The sequence below is a fragment of the Monodelphis domestica genome, chromosome 2 (assembly GCF_027887165.1).
Source record: "Monodelphis domestica isolate mMonDom1 chromosome 2, mMonDom1.pri, whole genome shotgun sequence".
Taxonomy (NCBI): Eukaryota; Metazoa; Chordata; class Mammalia; order Didelphimorphia; family Didelphidae; genus Monodelphis; species Monodelphis domestica.
In genome coordinates this window covers 198857228-198878539 of record NC_077228.1, presented here as the reverse complement: position 1 = coordinate 198878539, position 21312 = coordinate 198857228, and the positions used below count along the sequence as shown (strand labels likewise).

At 35.3% G+C, this 21312-nt stretch overlaps 1 protein-coding gene across 6 annotated transcripts in view; it reads right to left on the bottom strand.

Moving 5' to 3' along the window:
• Nucleotides 1-21312, bottom strand: part of NPEPPS (aminopeptidase puromycin sensitive) — a 120233-nt gene that overhangs the window by 8121 nt on the left and 90800 nt on the right. For all 6 annotated transcript variants that reach the window (XM_016430510.2, XM_016430512.2, XM_001372099.4 and 3 more), the window contains exons 13-17: nt 17542-17651; nt 11172-11235; nt 8032-8171; nt 4773-4907; nt 3325-3544 (exon numbers count right to left, since the gene is read on the bottom strand). In XM_016430510.2, the coding sequence (XP_016285996.1) occupies nt 3325-3544; nt 4773-4907; nt 8032-8171; nt 11172-11235; nt 17542-17651 (669 nt within the window). The remainder of the gene's footprint in view (nt 1-3324; nt 3545-4772; nt 4908-8031; nt 8172-11171; nt 11236-17541; nt 17652-21312) is intronic.

Genomic DNA, 21312 nt, shown 5'->3' with positions numbered 1-21312 from the left:
ATGTTCTCACAGATCCCATTGATTCTGAACCCTGGTAAGGACATCACCCAAAGCCTATTCTCCAACACTCCCCACCTCTTTCCCCATTTCCTTATTACTATACCCTTCAATGTATCTCCCCATCCCAAGTTTCACTTCTATCTACCTGTATTCTACTATACCCCTTTGGAATGCATGGTCTATGATCAACAAATCTGCTTTCATTTTGAATCATTTCTTTTCTCATTCTTTTTTCTACTGGCTTTCACTTTAGACCTGGTTCCCTTGTCATAATGACCAAGTGTCTTTAGCTACCTTTCCCATCAATGGCTACATTTTCACTCCTCTTGACTTACTGGTTTAGGTAGGGAATTGAATATTTGTTCTCTATTATCACTTTCAGATTTCCCTCTATTACTATCTTTCAATAATCTCTCCTCTGTGAAGGTCATGAAAAAATTGCATTTATCAACAATCAAAATTCTAGTAGCTTCTCTACAGAACTCCAGGATACTTCTGTTCTTTCCTCAATGAGTTCAGTACCTGGTTTATAAATTTCCTGTTTTTCCCAACTCTGCCTTATACTAAAGTACTTAAACATAGCTACCCATACTTCTTCAAGTCTCTTAACCTCACAGTTCCTTGACCTACCTGTGACTTACTTTCATACCATCTTAGTCATGAAGATAATCATACTCTTGATCTTGCTAACATTCATAAATATACTACCTCTAGGTGCTTAAATTCTGAAATTCCATTTTTTTTTTTACCACAATCAAAAAGACCACAAAAACAAGAGCTTTCCACCTCTCCCTCTGCCTTTCTAAACATATTGCTCTTTATCCACACCAGGACCACCAGTCCCTCAACTCCTCAGTTCTATCTTAGGCTGTCACCTATGCATTAGCCACACTCTGTTTCCTTTCCTGATATTGACATTTTGGCAAACTAGTTCACCTATATCCTGTTTTCTTGAGTAGCTTTTCCTTTTTGTCATATCATTGATTTTCCCTTGCTAAGCCACAGCCTTCAATCATTCTCACTCATTTGCTGCCTTTATATACATGCTGCTGAAGAAGGATTGGGGGGCGGGGGACAGATTCACACAACTGTTTTTGGCTGGGTCCATTACAATTTTATATTGCATAAATTCAACTGGGCCTTCACTGCTGCCAGACAATCCTTCTATACCTTCCTAATCATCTCATTATCCCACCCACTCCAGCAAGTCTTCCAAGCCTTTTCATCCATCTTCAAACCTCCTATGGCTTGCATGGACCTCACCTTCTCAGTTGAGAAGCTTGCCTAGTATTTTATTGAAGGAAAAAAAAAAGAGACTATTCACTAAGAGCTCCCTCTTCTCTATCTCATATCACCCTGATGCCTTTTGCCACTATCTCCTCCTTACCCTTTTTATATAAAGGTTTGCCTTCTCCTTGCCAAGGTTAAAGCCTCTACATTTAGAAGTTTCATCACAACTTCTCCAATAGTTTGCCTACTCTATGCATTCCACTCTCCCACTTATCTTTAGCCTTTCCATATCTAATTGCTTCCCTACTGCCTATGCCTATGTCTTCATCCTCAAAAACCCTTTACTTGTTAAGTCCATTCCCATTAACTAACTATTATCCCATATTTCTCATACCCTTGGTGGCTTAACACTTTGGTAAGGTCACCTATAAAAGGTTTTGGATTTTCTCCATGCTGGGAATGCTGCTATTCCTTCTCATCTCCACCTCAAATGTTCCCTGGCTTCCTTTAAGGTCTAGTTAAATTCTCATTTTGTACAAGAAACCTTTCTCCATACCTCTGAATTTTAGTGCCTTTCCTCTGTGAATAATTTCCTATTTATACCCTAGTGCAAATATTAATAATAAAGAAATGGGTCTTGATCAATGGCACATGTTAAACCCAGTGGAATTGAGTGCCAGATATGGGAAGAGGGTGGGGAGAGTGGAGGGAAGGAGCAGGAGTCTTGTAACCAGAAAAAATTATACTAAATCATCTAATTAAATAAAATTAAAAAAAAATAATTTCCTATTTATCCTTTATATAGTTTGTTTATACATGACTGTTTGCATGATGCTGTCTCCATTAGATCATTAGCCTTTCAAGGGCAGGAGCTATCTTTTACCTTTGAATTTAGTGCTTAGAACAAGGCCAGGGACACAGAAGATAGAGTGAGGGGTCTTGATAGATCCATCAAAATAACAAAGTAATTTTCTTTAGATGTTTGTGACTATCAGCAAGTCAATGGTTCGTGTTATAAAGAACTATTTTGATACTACTAAAAAATAATTGACTGGAAATATTTCAAAAGAAGAAGGAAGTATGAAATGATATACTAGATTACCTTAAAAAAGGACATGTGTTTGCTATCTAATTTGAAATAAAATCACAAAGGCCATCTATCTGAAATTAATTTTTCCTTAAAATGTCCATCAAATAAGACTTTGATTATTCAGGTAAAGTCTCCTACCAAAACCATTAAAATATATACTTGGTTATTTAGGTATGTCCAAGAGACCTAATGAGAATCTTCATACCTATGGTGGTATATAAAGTGTGTGCTTGGTTCTCTTATCAGTAAAATGGAGGCTTCTTATATCACAAGGACACCATAATGAGCTTAAAGTGTTACATGTGATCATCAGGCAAGAAAGGTCACATATATAATAGATTTAGAGCGAGGGGAGACCTTAGAAGTCACCAAGGCTAACTCTCTTTTTACAAATGAAGAAAATGAAACACAGAAAAACTTAAGTGACTTGCCCAAGATCAGAGAAGTATTACCTGGTAGAGCTAGGATTTCAAATGAACCTTCCTCTCCCCAAATTCAATGTTCATTCCACTATAGTGTTAAATTTCAAGTTTTGTCACTACTACTTACAAAAATTTTATGTCTTTAACTATTCCTTGTCACTGGCATACAATGAAAAAAAAGTAATCCAATAGAAATACCTGCATTTTCATTTCTATCTCTTAAAGTACAAAGAAATCCAATAAAATTGCAACAAGATTAAAGAAAGACAAATGTTGAAAGGAATTCAGGGCCTGATACCAATTGGAGGCAATAAAAAAAGCATGTATTTGAGACTCATGCTGTAAGTCTATGGACCTTTTTCCCTTGTCTTTTATACATTGTATTTTAGCAGCTTATTTAGACAATATTTAATTCCACCTATCTATGTAACCTTCAAAGAGAAAGATGATATAAATGCTTCAATGGGAACTTTTGATTTATTAAATATTGACTAATATCACTTAGCATTAAAAACTACATTAATGATATCAATATCAACTGACTAATCTTAATTCTGAAAATTTAAATATATATTCCCATACCCTCTCCAGGTTTAGGATCCCAGCCCAGTCTCTCCCCTATCGGTGAAAAGACATCTTTCACAAATAGCTGGATTTCCTCATAGAAGTCTGTATGGGACAAGAGAGTTGAGAGAATTCCAAGATTACAGCTCAGGTCGCTCCACACAGTATAATTGGGCTCATTCACAAAAGCCTCCATGACTTTTAGAACATCTACAGTGCTAACGATTCCAGCCCGAGCCTGGGAGAGAAAAAATTAAAATTAGTCTAATCTCCAAATAAAACTGTAACACAGAGATACACAAGTTCAAAATTATCTATTCTTACAAGATTTCTACCTATGAAATGTGAACTAAACGAATACAACACAAGCTAAGAAAAGCACTTCTTAGAATTAAAATCCTACTATAGCAATAGTTTTCCCATATAGCTTTTAAAATAGGCAATATTTAAAAAATAAGCAAAACTATTCTGACTGTTTAGGAAGAAACAAAATTTACCAATTTCCTGATTCTATTAGGTTTCTGGGGCCTTTACTTTTTAACAGGGGTTCTTTCAATGCTAGGTCATCCAAATGTGTCAGTTTTACCCTGTCCTTTATCATATTTGAGAAGAAAGTTGACTAAAAGGCATTAAAGTACTTTCAAACTCTTAACTACTGGACAAGGGAAATTAGGGAAAAAAACCCATTTTTATCCTAGTAGACAACCACACAAAGAGAGCCTATACTCCTAAGAGGATGAATCTGCCATGGAATCAACAGATTTGAGGTTTGGGGCTTCAGTGTTAATCTATGTTTATACAAAACAGGAATCTAAAACTAGTTCTATCAGCAGGGATAGGGAAACTTCAAGATCCAAATTAAAGGAAACTTCATGTTGAGTCTATTAATTATTACAGGTATTTAGAATTCTAGACTATCATAAGCATTTAGAAATTGTCTAACACATTCCTGACTAGTAAACTAAACATCATTCACAAATTCAAATGTTATTTGGCAAAGACTTAGAAAAAACTAAAGCATTATTAGGGAAAAGCATCCTAAGATTCTCTAGCAAGAGCTATAGCTTTATAGACAATTTAGTTTACTTTAATAGACAATTCTGAATAAAGCATTTTTAAAATCTCAGTAGGAAAAAATTACTTATCTATCTTATTTAAATAGATCTTTTATTAAAATGAAAAGAATTAAAGCCCTGGGCAGAAAAGGCCTACAAACAAGGAAATAACTAAACAAAACTAAATATAGTTATAGAATACTAGCTAAGACTGATGTCAAAGAATCTGCTTCTAAGGGAAGTGAACAAGTTCAACTATGTCATGTTAATTAATCAGCACCTGCATTCCATAACCACAGTTATTCCACCTTTAGGAGCAGTCAAGACCTTTGAACTGTAAGTATACCATTAGTCAAATATTTTAATAAGAGCAAAATTCCTCAGCCAATCAAGAGAAAAGGAGGAACTTACCAAAGAAAAAAGATCATTCTGTAGCCCAAGTCGATCCACAGGGGGTAGAGAAAGGTCTCTTATGCCTGGCAATAAACTCTCCAACATGGAAGAACTGTAATGAGTCCGATAAAATCCAACTGTTCCTAGGTTTAACTGAAAACAAAAACAAAAACAAAATACCTAACACACATGCACGTATGCATATGCATAGACATATCGAGAGTAAGGTATAAAGTTCCATTCGTTGCCAAGTCAAGTCTTAGAAATTTTGTTTTTCTCTACTATACAACAATACAATGATGAAGGACAATTCTGAGAGACTTATGAGAAAGAACGCTATCCACATCCAGAGAAAGAACTGTGGGAGTAGAAATGCAGAAGGAAAAACATTTCCTTGATAAAATGATTCAATGGGGATATGATTGGGAATGTAGACTCTAAATGATCACTATATTGCAAATAATAATATGGAAATAGGTCTTGATCAATGATACACGTAAAACCCAGTTGAATTGCTTATTGGTTATGGGAGGGGGAAGGGAGGAAGGCAAAGAAGGAATACGAATCATGTAATCATGGAAAAATATTCTAAATAAATAGATAAATATTTCATGTTTAGATGGAAAGGTAACATGGGATAGTGATTACAGGGTTAACCTTGAAGTCCAGAAGACCTGGTTTTTAATCCTATCTCTGACATATTGGTTGCCTGATCCTTAGCCAGTCACTTAAATCTCTTAAGCCTCATTTTCCTCTTATGTAAAATAGAGGCTGGACTCAATGACCCTCAAGGTCATTTCCAGCTCTCTATGATCCAATGGATAGAATTTCAAATTCCAATCATTCTAAACAATGTTAAATGCCTGAGTTGGTTTAACTAAGATTACATACTGCTGATGTCAAATGCTTCACTGAGCATATTGTCCCCTTAAAATGACAAGTCATACTTGCAAAACTATAATTATCTCAAATAATTTACTGCACTGGTACTAAGGAAACATTTTACTTCCAAAAAGGTTAGGGAACATTTAGGAATAATTTCCCCTAACACTTCTCCTCTGCCATAAGGTCCTCTTTTCTTTTACAGTATGAAGGCTTAATGAGATTAATGGGGAATTCTCTAGTTCAGGAGTTCCTAATCTGGGGTCTAGAGAGAATTTTCAAGGGTCTGTGAACTTGGACAAGGAAAAAATTACATCTTAAAATTTTAATATAATTGGTTTCCTTTCAACCTATTTTACTTCACATATTTAAAAACACTGAGGGAGTCTATAAGTTTCAATAAGGTCAATTACAAAGTATATATAACACAAAAAGGTTAAGGCCCCTATTTTAAAACATAATATACTAGATAATTCCTAATTTCATTTTTGTTTAAAGGTATGAATGATATGACATCCTACCTATCCAGTCCTTTTGATCCAAATTATCTGATATAACCCCAATGGAGGTCTTCAGGGGTGACCAGATACGATGCCTTACAGAATGTTAGAGCTTAAAAACAATCCAACACATTCTCCCCCTGTCCTTATTTATGAATGAGAAAAATGTATTATCAAGTAGCTCAAGTTATGCCTTGCCTAAGGTCATACTGCTAACAAGTGGCAAAACTATCTTTAAGACAAGGATGAGCTTGGGTGCTCTCAGCAATGAAATGATCTGGGTCAATACTTTTTTTTTTTCCTCTTACCTTCTGACTTAGAATCAATACTGTGTATTGGTTCCAAGGCAAAAGAGTAGTAAGGGCTAGGCAATGAAGGTGAAGTGACTTGCCCAGGGTGACACAGCTAGGAAGTATTAGAGGCCATATTTGAATCCAGGACTTCCTATCTCTGGGCCTGACTCAATCCATTGAGCCACCCAGCTGCCCCCATCTGGGTCAATTCTGAAGGATTTGTGACAGGGAATGCTACCTACCTCCACAGGAAGAACTATTAAAGAGTTATATGGATGCGGATCAAGGCATTCTATCTTTCACATTAGTGTATTTACGGTTTTATTTGGGGGTTTTAGTTATGTATATGTGTGCTCTTATAACAATGACCAATATGGAAGCATATTATGCATTATAATACATGTATGGCCCAATCAAACTGTTTACCATCTCAAGTCAGGGGAGGGAAAGGGAGGAGAGAGATTGTTTGAATCTTATAATTTTGGAAAATGTATGTAGAAAATTATTACTACATATAATTAGGAAAATACAATTATCTTTGAATTGAATAAAAAGACAAAGATGGTCACAGTCTTAACCAAGAGAAAGCCTGTCAGTTTACTTCATTTATTACAATTACAATTACCAATTGTCCTGCCATCATTGCCATATGTTAGCACCACAAGGGAAGAAGGAAGCAGTGGCAAAGAAGAAAATGGGAATCTCTACTTACAACTGCTAGATTCAAAATCAAAGCTAAGGTTTTTGAGCCCTAAGGACAGATATAAACAAACTGCTACTTTGAGCCTTAGAAATTTCCTAGAAATGGGCAAAGACCTTAATTCTTCTATACATAATAACATCAGGACCAGTTTCAATGAGGTTAATCATCCCTCAAAAAGAAGAATCTAAATAGTGACCCAAAAACATGCCCTAAAGGGATGATTTCTCATTCCTTCTACGTTTCTATTTTTTGGATATCATTTTATAGAATACTGCTCCTAAATACAGTTCTCTTGTCTTTGCTATGAAATTAACTTCCATACTCCAAGGCAATAAGGAGTCAGAAAAGCAAAATGCAGAAGTAAACTCCCATTCCTCATCATCCTCTCATACCACTCATTAGATGGTAGAAGCAATTCATAAATAAAAGCGAACATCCTGGAAACAAAGAAAAAAGTATTTGCAAAACTAAATGAGGCATTTTTCCATTCACAGATATATATCCTTGGCAGAAACACTTAAGAGCTGAAAACTCTACAGCCTAAAAAACAACAAAACAATACTCTCTCTTCCCAGGATGGACTTTAGTTAAGCTGTGGTTGCTATGGAGATATACAAAAAGCTGTTCACAGTTTAATTGAAAAGCTGTTCCTGAATTTGCTGATGGGACCACTTGATTTGCAGTGCCTAGACTTGCAAAAAATATATAGGTTCTATTATCTGCGATCTTTTGTAGAAAAAAATCTTTGGAAAAAAGGGCACTAGTCTAAGACAACCTAATACAAAGCAGAATCAGTTTATAGGACTTGAAGAATAAGGAAAAGAAAGGAAACAGGTGTATCTAGAGTCAGATAGTAGATGCCTATTAAATGGGATAAAAGTGCCACAAAAAGAACTAACCTTTATCCACTGGTCTGGTTTGACATTTTTCAAAATCACACTCATTTCTGTTTTTTCCATCAAAATTTTCAGTTTGGCTTCATTAGGTTCTTCACTGGTAGAAATTGTTATAGGAACCATCCACTGGGGACAATCATCTCCTAAGCAAGACAAAGATGTTATGAGGAAACAAATCTTAATGTTGACTCAGGGATCTATTTTCATAATAAAAAGCTTGATGCTATATACAGATAAGTAAATGATTCATTTTTAAGGATGTATGTATCACTTAGGCTTCCAAATTATCACTGGTACAATAGAACAATCTAGTGATATCCTAATTTCCTGAAAGACTGATACACCTCATATAAAGCCAGGAAAAAGTTTACTTATTTATATATTCATTCTCAACAGTTATTTTAATCCAATTTTTCTTTCTCCTCCTACTCAAAGCTCTCTCAGTATAAAAATGACAAAAAGTTTGGGGTTTTAAATGTCCCAGATGATTGCACTAATTTCTCTAAATAAGGGAAAGGATAGATTCCAGAAACTGCCAGGTGGCAGAATCACAGATACTGAGTTGAAAAGACCCCCCAAATTGATTATCTATTAATCTCTGATACTGATCAACAACAAAATTCCAGAATGGATAATTAATCAAATCACATACACACTCAGAAAAGGAAATGAGGAGCAAGGAATGGGTTTGCCCAGAACGTCATGCCAAATTAACTTTCTTCTTTTTTTAAAAGGATAAGTAAATCAAAGGAACCGATAACAATAAATACAATAAATCTAGATTTTTAAAAGGCATTTGATAAAATCTTTCATGATATCTTGTGGACAATATGGGTTGGATAATACTAAAACTGGGTAGATTCATAGAGTTTACTAAATGACCAAATTAAAAGTGGTATGACACTAGGCCAACAGTTTATCAATGACACGGATAAAGTATGCTTATCAAATTTATGAACTAAGCTAGGAGGAACAGATAATACACTGGATGATAAAATTAAGACTAAAAAAAATCTGAAGAGGCTAGAACAATGGACCAAAAGTAGTAAGATAAAATCTAATAGGACTCAATTCTACAAGTAGTTAAAAAAAAATTCAAGTGCTTAAGTATCACAGTTTGAAGAGATCCATTGTTACTATTCCAAAAGGATTAGGAGTTGTTGGTCTAATGTTGCTACATTAATAGAACTAGAGCAGGAGCAGCTAGGTGGCTCAGTGGATTGTGAGCCAGGCCTACAGACAAGAGGATCTGGTTTCGAATTTGACATTTCCTAACCATGTGACCCTGGGTGAGTCACTTAATCCTCATTGCTCCCCTTCTGCTTTGGAACCAACATGCAGTATTGATGCTAAGAAGGGTTTAAAAAAAAAATAGAAGTAAAGCATTCAGAACAAGGTACTGTTTAAGTTAACAATCACACATGAGTATGCTCAGGTCTGCAAACAAAATTTTAAAAGGAATATTGAAAAATGGAATATTATTTTTGAGGAAGATCAAGATGACAATATGAAAACTATTTCACAGAAGGGACAATTGAAGAAACAAACTGGGGATGGTTACTTATTCTAGGGAAAAGGAAAATAAGAAGAAATCTGAAAACTAGCTATAAATCTGAAAGTATATAAAAGAAAGATTAGTTTTAATTTTTGCATCTCCAGAAGCAAGCACTTCATCTAAATGCTGGAAATCTATTTAAAAAAATTGAATTCAAGATGGGATAGGGGTTTCCAAAAATTGAAGAGTCCACCTGGTCAAATATTGAGTTCTTCATCATTGGATGTATTCAAGCAGAAAATGGATAACTACTTGTTATACATGAGATGTGTATATATGGTATAAAGTAAGGGTAGAACAGCTCTAAGATATCATACAACTTTAAGAATTGAGGAAATAAATTGAGTAAGTTAAACCTCCCAGAAGGCATTTGAGAATAAGAATGGAATTTTTTTTTAGGCTTGCCATACATGGCTAGACAAACTCCTGAAAAATATAATGCTGATTTTGTTGCTATGACACTAAGTACACACACACACACACACACACACACACACACACACACACACACACACACACACATCACTGATAGCTTTCAATTCTACTACCAAGAAGGACACCCAAGAGGCAAATCTTTAGTTGATTCAGATAAAATGGCTTTAGTGCCAGATGACAAAACAGATCCTACACTAAGGTACCAATTTAAAAAAAGACAGTGTATAATATACAGATACTGACTTTAATGAAATTTTTGCTCTTGAAAGCTTAACCACAAACAATTCATTATGTAAATATGCATTTGTAATATTCAACTTTGATATTAAATCTTTCAGTCAACAAGTCTGAAAAATAAGTAAATCCCAAAAAGAGCCAGTAAACTTCAAATGAAACAGCATATATGATTTGTATATTAACTATCTTATGTTGTATGCTTTAAAGGAAGTAAGCTACTATGTGGAATAATTTCCTTTGATTTTTATTTTTAAATCACTGTTTTCTAACGAGAAATTATATATACATTTGTGTATACACACACATATATGTAGATGTGCATATAAAAATAGGTAAGGGGGGAGAATTGGCACATAGCTCAGGAATGAGAATAAATGACCCACTATATACATTATGGAAAAGTCTCAAGTAAATGAAAACATCTGTAGTTATCTCTCACAGATGTCTCCATTGTTCTTTAGTTCTACCTTCAATTCACAATTTCATACAAAGTAGGGGAGCCATGGGGACACTCCATACAACTCCCCAATTTTTTTTTATTCCCCCTCAGTCAAGAAATTTCTTTTAACCCTTTAGCTTTACTAGAGTCCTTCAGAGATAAAATCAGAAAATAAACAAATATAACTTTCACTCCTTCTAAATAAGTTTTCCCTAAGAGAAGAAAGACTTATAGCCCATGTGGAGTGCATTCTGTAGTTTTGACCCAGGTCTCTTCTATGGCATGGCAAGTTTTATTCCTTAAATCAAGCTGAATTAAAATGCATACTCATTATATTCAATCTATTAACTACAATGTCATTCTTTTAAAAGGGAAATAAATTGATATTTAAAAAGTATTCCTCGATAGTTGGCAAACTGCTGGTGCCACGTACATTAGGCTACACTGATTAGCTTCTATTTTTCATCATCGGCTTACCACAATATGGTCCACTGGCAGAAAATTTCTTTTGGGACAACTTCAGCACTCTGTCATCTTCTACCTAAAATGCAAAACAAAGGCTATAGTAGTATTAACAGATTTTTTTTTGCAATATTCCTATGATAAAGCACATGGTAATACTAATTCAACACAGTCTATTAAGATAAAGTACAACGTGCACTCAATATTTAATGGTAATGATGATTCTATGTAAACATAGAATAATATCCACAACACATAAATTATGTGTGCACAGTACACTGCTAAATACTGTAGATAGAAAGACAAAAAAATGACCAAGTCACAACACAGTCCCAGAGACCTATGATACAAGTACAGATCATAATAAATGAAAAGAATCAGACAAAATATTCTAGGATATTTTCAGGAGGGAAAAAATGCTTTGGTCTTGAGAGATCAAGGGAGGTTTTACAGAAGGGGTGGCAAATGAATTGATCTTGTCCTAAAAGCAAAGATGGGGAAAGAATATTTTACAGTTACAGAGGATAGCTTATACAAATGCAGAGAGGCAGGAAGGAAAAAAAATACTGATTAGATAAGAGAAAGGAAGTAATGAGAAAGAGGGCAGGATAGATGGATTAGATCCATTATGGGGAGCCTCAAAGAGTTTGAATTTTATCTTACAGGCAAAAGGGAGGTAGTGAAGATTTTTGCATAGGGGAATAGGCTATTAGGAAGCATGAGGAAAATTATTTTGGCATTTGCATGTTAGAAGGCAATAGGACTAATTAAGAAAAATCAAGACAAGAGTTAAGGATAGATTAAACTAGTATGACCATTTAAGTAGAGGGGGAAAAAATTATTATGGGAGTAGTAGCATTTATAGGATTTGGGTAAGGGAGATATCAAAGATGTCAAGCCTAGGCTACTTGGCGAATAGTGTCCTAATTTAAAAGACAGCCAGCTAGAAAAGTTTGAACAGGTAAAAATATATGACTGGAGTTTAGGGGAAAGACACAGACACACACGTATGTACATGTGTATCTGCACAGAGCTAATAATTGAACTGATGGGAATGGATGGAACCATTAAGGGAAAAAGCACACAGAGAGAAGAAAGTCTATGCAAAGCCTTGAAAGATAAACATATTTAAGAGGAAGAAAAGAGGAACATGAACCAGGAAAGGAGACTGGGAAGATATAAGTCAGGAAGGAAAAGAGAAGAAGAGAGGTCAAGATAAAAAACAGTAGAAAGAAGTAGCATAGGTGACAAGGGAGGGGTGACTACCCAAGAGAAGATAGTGAACAATGACAAATGCAGAAGAAAAATTAAGGAGAATAAGAATTGCTGCAGGGCCTCTGGATTTAACAACTAAGTGGTTTAAAACAATTAAAAGGTCATTGAGAGGAAACCAGGTAGCACAGTGGATAGATATAGCATTAGGCCTGGAGTCAGGAGGCCCTGGGTTCAAATCTGATCTCGAGATACTTTGTAGCTGTGAGATCCTGGGTAAGTCACGTAACCCCAACTGCCTAGTCTGTGACACTCTTCTGTATTAGAATTGACACTAAAGTAGAAGGAATGGGTATAAACAATTTTTAAAATAAAGATTATTGATAGGTGGTCACAAAGGCACTAGCAGTAGCAGCTTTGTAAATTCTCAGCCCAGAGACAGTAAAGGAGTTTAACAAATGGTCAGAAAAAAGATCACAGGGCACTGGGTGTGAATGGTGCTGAATAGTAACTATTGCCCATAAGCTATTCTGGGTCATATTGCTGGGCAGAGAGGAGCACTTGTGGCTATAGAAGAGCAGAGGACTTAAGTCACAATTCCAGGACCAAGAGAAGCATTAGGTGCTTGTGCCTACAGAAAAGCAGGGTTCCTTCCTAGGTAAATAGTAATTACAACTCTTCCAGAAACACAACACCTTGAAAACACCAAGAACTCGAGAACCCTTATAATTGTGGGGGGCCACAGCAGTATGAAAAAACCTGAAGCTTGGAACAGTGCTTTCCCATCTTCAGGTGAACAGAGGCCAATTTTAATATAAATTGCCAAGCTAAGAAACAGATTGGAAAAATGATAATTTTTTTTAAGAGCCTAGAAATAATTTCCCAAGAAATTATCAAGCAAAATTGCCCTGATATCTTAGATCTTGAGGACAAAAAAAAAAATCTACCCATCATCTCCCGGAAAAAATTCCCAGGAATATTATAGTCAAATACCAGCACTTCCAGGTCAAGGAGAAATTTTTGAAAGGAGCCAGAAAGTAACAACTCAAATATCATGAAGTCACAATCAGGATAACACACGATTTAGCAGCTTCTACATTAAAGGGTCTCAGAGTGCTTAGGAACATTATGTTCTGGAGAGCAAAGGAGTTAGGATTACAACCAAGAATCATCTACCCAGCAAAACTAAGCCAATTCTTCAGGGGAAAAAAAAGATATTTAATAAAATAGAGGTTTTTTAAACGTTTTGATGAAAAGACTAGAGCTAACAAACACAAGACTCAAGAGCAGCATAAAAGGTAAACGTGAAAGAGTAATCGTAAAGGACTCAATATAATTAAACTGTTTATATTCCTAAATAGATAAAACTCCTAAGAACTTTATTGTTATCAGGGCAGTGAGAAGTCTAAATAGAGGGCATGGTTAGACTTGATTTATTGTTGGCATAAGCTCCCCAAAATAAGTAAAATCAAGGCATAAGAGAAAAGCATTGGGGAAAAGAGAGACAGGAAAGGGAAAATTTCTCATGTACAAGAAAAAACATGGCAAGTTGTATATGAACTGATGGAAAATGAAAAAACAAACAAAAAAACCAGGAGATCATTGTGCATACTAATAGCAATGTTTAATGATTTTCAACTATGAAAGACTGAGCCACTGATCAATTCAAAGACTCAATAATTTCATAGAATTCACAATGAAAAATTGCTTTCTAATTCCAGAGAGAGAACTGATTAACTCTGTGTGTGCAAATTAAAATACTTTTCTTGCTTTATTTTGTAATATGGCTGTTGTGGAAATGTTTTGTATGATTTCATTTGTATAAATGGTATGATTTTGCTTGCCTTCTTAGTGACGGGGGGGGAGTATGGGAGATAAGAGAATGTGGAATTCAATTTAAAAAGAAAAAAACTAAAAAAAATAACACTTTTTGAAAAAGGAGATTATTGGTAACCTTTGAGAAAATAGTTTCAGTAGTATTGGAGATATGAAGTCAAATTACAAGCTGATCCTTATCATTTATTCCTTAAATTGGCAATTCCCAAGGACAGAGGTCACATTCTTGGCAATGGCACCCCCAAGAAAAGATGATGGGACTCAAAATAACACCCTGGACTATGAATAAGATTCCTTAAATGTTCAGAAAGGTTGTGTACATTCAAAGGACTAGTCAACTAGAAAAAAAAAGTTTTGTTTTGTTTTTCTTCATGAAGCAAGTAGAAGTACAAGAAGTATATATAGTGGATTAACATTTGAACTCAATGCATCAAAACTCAATTTTAGTTCTATTGTATGTGGAAGGACACTGTCCTTCATGTGATCTACTTTACAGCAACATGACATACTAATTAATAAAGAGAAAAAACTCAACAACTGAAAAGCCTGAAGCAGCAATAGTAGAATTTTTAGACTCATAACATTCTATTTGTATGAAAAAGGAAATCCCTCAAAAAATTATTAGCAAAGAAAGTTTTCTTCAACTAATAATTGAACTATTCTAGAAGAAGAAAAAAAGCACCAACTTAAAGTTAAGTTGACTTAAAGTGTTTGCTGCAGTAACAATTTTATATATAAAGAAATAGAGCAAGGTATCTGTGTTCCTGAAAGGATACAAAAAAGTACACATGAAATAAGTTTAGGAATAAGGATTTCTTATGGGAATATATGCTCTAGAAGTTGCCACAATAATTCAGAAGCTAAAAAATACTTGAGTCACTATTTGTAACAAAATTGTATAGATGATATTTTTGGATGGGCTGACAATAAGATATTAAAAAGTTGTAAAGCTAAGGAAAAATGTGAATGACTGAACTTCATGCTGTCAAGAGGAAATCTAGTCAGACAATATACTTTTATTAAAGACCTTCTATTTGCCAGTCGCTGCAAGCTTTCTATTTCAGATAATTTTCACTTTACATAAACTCACATTTTGTAAATTAAATTTTACCTAAAGAATTCTGAAGGAAATTTCCTTCCAAAAAAAATTATACTGTGGGTTCTCTGCTCCTGCCTTTAAGCTTGGCATTCTATTACCTCTCACTGACACCCAAAAAGAAAAAACCCTCCAAGTGAAAGCAGAAGAAAGTAGAGAGAGACGACTACCACAGCCATAGCCACTGGACTTAAGACCCTTCAGCCCTGAGAGAGGGGACTTTTGCCCAGCTCCACCCACCTGCCTTATGTCTCTCCAGAGTAGTGTGTCTATCACTGGCCCCCATGTGTCACCTGCCCTCTCCTGTCTCTCAATGTCCAATTCCCAACCTGTCTGCCCCCTGAAATGTTCTTATATTACTTGTATTAAGGATAGAAAAATTAGACCACAATCAAGGTCATCTATACTGGCTTATTTTTCCTCTTCTAAAAAGTAAACAGTATTAGCAACAGAGTACAGAAAAGACCCTACAGAGAACTAAAATATTTTCTAATCTGGTGTTCTCTTAGCCAATACTTATGGTTGGGCAAATTTAAATAAATTAAAAAAAATTTACCATTTAATTAGATGACTTAAGTGTACTTTAAATTCCCTTCATCTCTGATAAAAAAAAATGATCAAACTTACTTTGAAAAGGAGTTTTGAGGCTTCATATTTGCAAACAAGAAGATAAAACTAAGCAAGCAAACTATTTCCTTCTCATCTTTCAAAAGAACATTAATTTGGCATACTAAAAAAAATCTCTGGAAATATAAAATAAAATTTTGCTAATATTGAAGGCAGAACAATGATAGTGAAAATAACAATGGCTGGTAACTCAGAAGATCTCTCACCCTGCCAATAGTGGTAGGATGCTGAGCAAGTCAGTATCTCTGGGTCTCAGTTTTTTCCTCTAAAATGACAAAGATGGGCAAGATGATCTCAAAGAGAAAATTTCTCATTCTAAAGTTGAATGACTGTGACAACACACATTTGTGTCACATATCTAATGAGTACTCTCTTTTTCCTGATATTGCTTTTAAAATCTAAATGTTCTGCCTAACTATTTTTAGGTTAGATAGAATTAAGGCCCTAAAGTTCACTTTAGTGGAGTAAAATGAGGACTAGATACCTTTAAGGTCTCTTTCCAGATCTCACTTAGGATCCTATGTTTTGGGGGTTCATATTTTCAATATCTTAATGAAATGAAAATTATACTTTATGGAGTTTGATTTTCTAAAAAATCTAAAACACAATAGTATAGTAAATGAAAAAAAAAGCAAGTGCATGTTGTTAGTCAAAAAATTTTAACAAGCATACTATTCAATAAAATTTAGTAATCTGTATTTTCTAATCGCCTATATTAACAAATTCTTCTTGCCAATCTATTAAATAGATTCAAATGCAGTGGTAATTTGTGAGCCAAAGCATATTTGATTAAGGAATTATCTCTGCTCTCCCTAAAAAGGAATGGCAGTTATTACACAATTAAAAGTGAAGTTAATTTAAAAAAATAATCTTTTCATTTTCAAATAAAACAAAATTCATTAAAAAATGTATAGTTGAATAAAGCAAATCCCAGCATTAGCCATGTTAAAAAAAAAAGTTTCAATTTGCACTCTGAAGTCATTTCTCTATCTGGATGTGTATTTATTACAAGTCCTCTGGAAATGTAATTGATCCCATCTTAGCAGATAGTTTTTAACAGACATTAAGGACAAATGTGCAATTCTCACAGTTCTGTTGCAGGTTAACTCAGATTTCAATTCTTTGAATTGAATTCCTTGAATTCAATGAACTCTCTCCAAAATACTACATATTACACTCTAACCATATTGTCATCCAGCCAACATCAACTACCAATTCCAGTGAATATTGATTTGGCAAGTATGACAATCATAGACAAGAAACTAAAAATAGATATGGTTCAGTTGTAATTTAAAATCTTCAGGGGGCAGCTGGGTAGCTCAGTGGATTGAGAGCCAGGCCTAGAGATGGGAGGTCTTGGTTCAAATCTGGCCTCAGCCACTTCCTAGCTGTGTGACCCTGGGCAAGTCACTTGACCCCCATTGCCTAGCCCTTACCACTCTTCTGCCTTGGAGCCAATACACAGTATTGATTCCAAGATGGAAGGTAAGGGTTTAAAAAAACAAAAAAATCTTCAATTAAGATATCAAACAGCATATATAAGAAGTCAGCTAATATTCAACTGAGTTCTTTTTTATATAGATTTGGACATGATACTGGATTTTATCAATTTACCTGATCTGCTTCCACATAAATGAGTGGAAACCCCATTTGTTTGGTCCATGTACTCATCACAGCTGCAATGGGTTTACCGCTGGCAGATTCTAAACTTTCCCAAAGGTCCTCTGCAAAAGAAATGTAACCAAAGAAAATTAAAGGTCTCTAAGAGTCTTTAAGTCAAACAAATCAAACATTTTATGAACTCTTCAGGCTGCATCACAAAGATTTCAGATATTTGGTTGTGCTAAGAATAAATTCTATTGTAAAAATGAATCATTTGTTTTAAGTTAAGAAGTTAAACTTTGATTAATTCAACAAAATTAATAGCTTTAAAGCTAGCAAAAGTTTTAAGTAAATGACAATGTATTTGATTAGCCTTGTTTTCATTTTATCACAGGGGTTTAAGTTCAATTAGTACTTTCTTATGCCAATATCTATAAGAAAGATATCTGATTTTTACTAAAAATTATTTACTGTTATACACTAAAACAAATGGTAAAGAGAACCAGAAAGCAGTTAAAATTAAATACTAGTTGACTGGCAAGTCAGAAAGGCATATTGTTTTTGACTGTCTAGCTCAGTCTGATAGTTTATTTACCTACTCTCGTTGATTCAAAGAAAAAGGCATACATTAATGTATTGAGCACCTACTATGTCTTGAGTGTTGTGCTAATGCTTTATAATACAATGATTAATAGTATGCCTCAGTCAAGTACAGAGGGGATAATATGCTCACAATTATAATAGAGGTTAGAATGTAAAAGTACACTAATAGGTTATCTGTGTTTATCGAATTCAGAAAAAGAAGAAACTACTTCATTTGCAAAGGCTTTTAGAGGAGTTAAAATTTAAATTGGGCTTCTAAAGTCAAGTAAGAACTGAAAGGATGGGTGGGAGGGATGTAGAGGGAGGTATAGACTATTTTGTTTTTATATCCTCAGCACCTAGACCAGTTCAGGGTACATGTTGCTATTTGGTGGTTTAAACTGTATTCCATTCTTTGGGACCTTTATTTTTTAAACCCTTACCTTCCTTCTTGGAGTCAATACTGTGTATTGGCTCCAAGGCAGAAGAGTGGTAAGAGCTAGGCAATGGGAGTTAAATGACTTGCCCAGGGTAGCATAGCTGGGAAGTGTCTATGGCCAGATTTGCCAGGACCTCCCATCTCTAGGTCTGGCTCTCAACCCACTGAGCCACCCAGCTGCCCCCTGGGGACCCTATTAACAAAGATACTGAAGTGGTTTGCCATTTCCTGCTCCATCTCATTTACAGATGAGAAAACTGAGATCTACAGGGTTAAGTGATTTGTCTAGGACAAATCTAGTAAGCTAGCTAGACAAATCTACTTAGCTAGTAAGTAATGTTCTTCTGATGCAAAGTACTACCTAGCTGCCCCAGAGGACATAGGTACTTAATAATGCTTCTTGAACCAATACATGGCTTAGAGGAAAAAGAAGAAAAGTGTTAATCAAATAGTGACTGTCCTGGCTTCATTTAATTGTATTGCTCAGAGACAAATCCTGAGCCGTAAAACTGAAAAGGTATAGCAGAGGGACTTAAGAGTGTCCTAAAGAAGTTAATACTTCAGGGTTACAGGGGGCAGCTGGGTGGCTCAGTGGATTGAAAGTCAGTTCTAGAGACAGGAGGTCCTAGGTTCAAATCTGGCCTCAGACACTTCCCAGCTGTGTGACCCTGGGCAAGTCACTTGACCCCCATTGCCTAGCCCATACCACTCTTCTGCCTTAGAGCCAACTGTGTATTGGCTCCAAGACAGAAGATAAGGGTTTAAAAAAGAAAACAAACAAAAAAAAGGACTTCAGAGTTACAGCTGGAATGGACATTAGCTTAATTTACATTCAATTCTCTCATTTTACAGGTTGGAAAAAGTCAAGTTATTTGCCCAAAGATACAAAGTTAACTAGGGGAAGAAAGGGACTAGAATCTATCACAGCCCCTGTTGCTGATACTATTCAAAAAGCAATTCTGAAGGAAGCATAGGTTTTGAAAAGATGATGACAAATTCACTTTTCAATATGTTAAATATGAGATGCCAATGGTACATAGAATGGAGGAACAAATACCCAGCAGATAGTTGGGTTATGGATCTGGAGCTTTTTTGAAAGAGGTCAAGGCTCTAGATCCAGATTTGGGAGTTATCTGTATGGAAATTATAGATGAAGACAAGGGAGCAAAACCAAGGGAAAGACTACAGGAAAAGGTAACACTTTGAAGTTAATATGTTACAGAAGAGACATAATGAAAGACCAAAAAAAAAATGGCTGTAAACCCTTTTTTCCTAGGAAGCAGAAAGAGAAAAATGTTTCAGGAAGACACAAGATGCTTAGGGTTATGGAAGATAAGGCCTGATCACAGGTCACAGGTAATTTTTGAGAAAGCAGTTTTAATAGATTGATTTCATGAGGCTTAAAACTAGAACAAAGAATAAGTTAAAACTCCTTAAGGAGTTCAGCAAAGAAGAAAGATCAGTCTTAAAGTAGGAAAGGCAAGGGAAATGATATTAGGAATTTGGGCAAATAAAGAACAGCTTTTAAAAATTAGCTTTGAGAATAAAATATTGATTTATCCTATAATTGATCACTTTGCTAGACTTATTACATGCCATTGTGATGTGTTAATAATGACTTTAATGAAAATAATTAACGAATTATACAATCTGGCAAGTTGTTATACTAGTTATTAACACAGGAATAATCTACCCAGTTGATAATTGAACTTTATCCATGATAAGCAAATTGTTATTTGTGAGACATATATGTCTAGATTACGGGGTTAAGAGAGACCTGCTATCCCAGGAATCAATTTAAGATACTCCATGCACAAGACTGCAATCGGGGGCAGAGTCAAAATTGCTAAGTGAAGAGCTAGCATTTTTGCCCAGTTCTCCCATCCACCCTCTTCTATAACAACCTAGAAAATGAACCAAAATGAATTCTCATCAGGAAAGACAAAAAAAGTTGCAAGTCATTTTTCTAGTCTAGGGTAACTACCAAGGAAGATAAAGGTTTGCAGACATTGGGATGAAAGCTAGCAAGAAAAGCAGTACAGATGAGCAGGCTAGCACCCAAGGACATTAAGAGTATCTGAATACCCGAGTAAAGATCCTAGGGGACTCTTATACTAGCCCTAGGAGCACTAATGGATGCTATATATCATCTCTGTTGTCCATTTAGCCAGGGCCAGATAGTTACAGGGCAGAGAGGAGTAGAGAGGAGTGGTCATGGAAACAAGGGAGCAAGAGCCCTTCTAGGGCTAGAAACAAGTACCAGAAACAAGTGGGTGTGCATCTGAGATTGAGAGAAGAGTGTGAACTAAATTCTAATGCTCTGTCCTACATATAGGCCTACAATGGAATAAACCAGAGAAAGAGAACAAAACCAAGGGGGATCCTGCAGTTTAGTCTCAGTGAATATGCAGAACCTCCTAGAGGACCAACAAACAGTGCTGGAGACTAGGAACACTATAAAAACTCAATTAGGAGTAAAAACACAGAGGAAAAGCAACTGCTTGACTAAAGGGGGGAAGGGGATACGACTGAGGAGAGACTCTAAATGAACACACTAATGCAAATACCAACAACATGGAAATGGGTTCAAACCAAGAACACATGTGATACCCAGTGGAATCGTGCCTCGGCTATGGGAGAGGTGGTGGGAAGGGGGGGGGGGGGAGGAAAAGAAAATGATATTTGTTTCCAATGAATAATGTTTGGAAATGACCAAATAAAATAATGTTTAAAGCGAAAAAAAAATCATACACACCTAAACC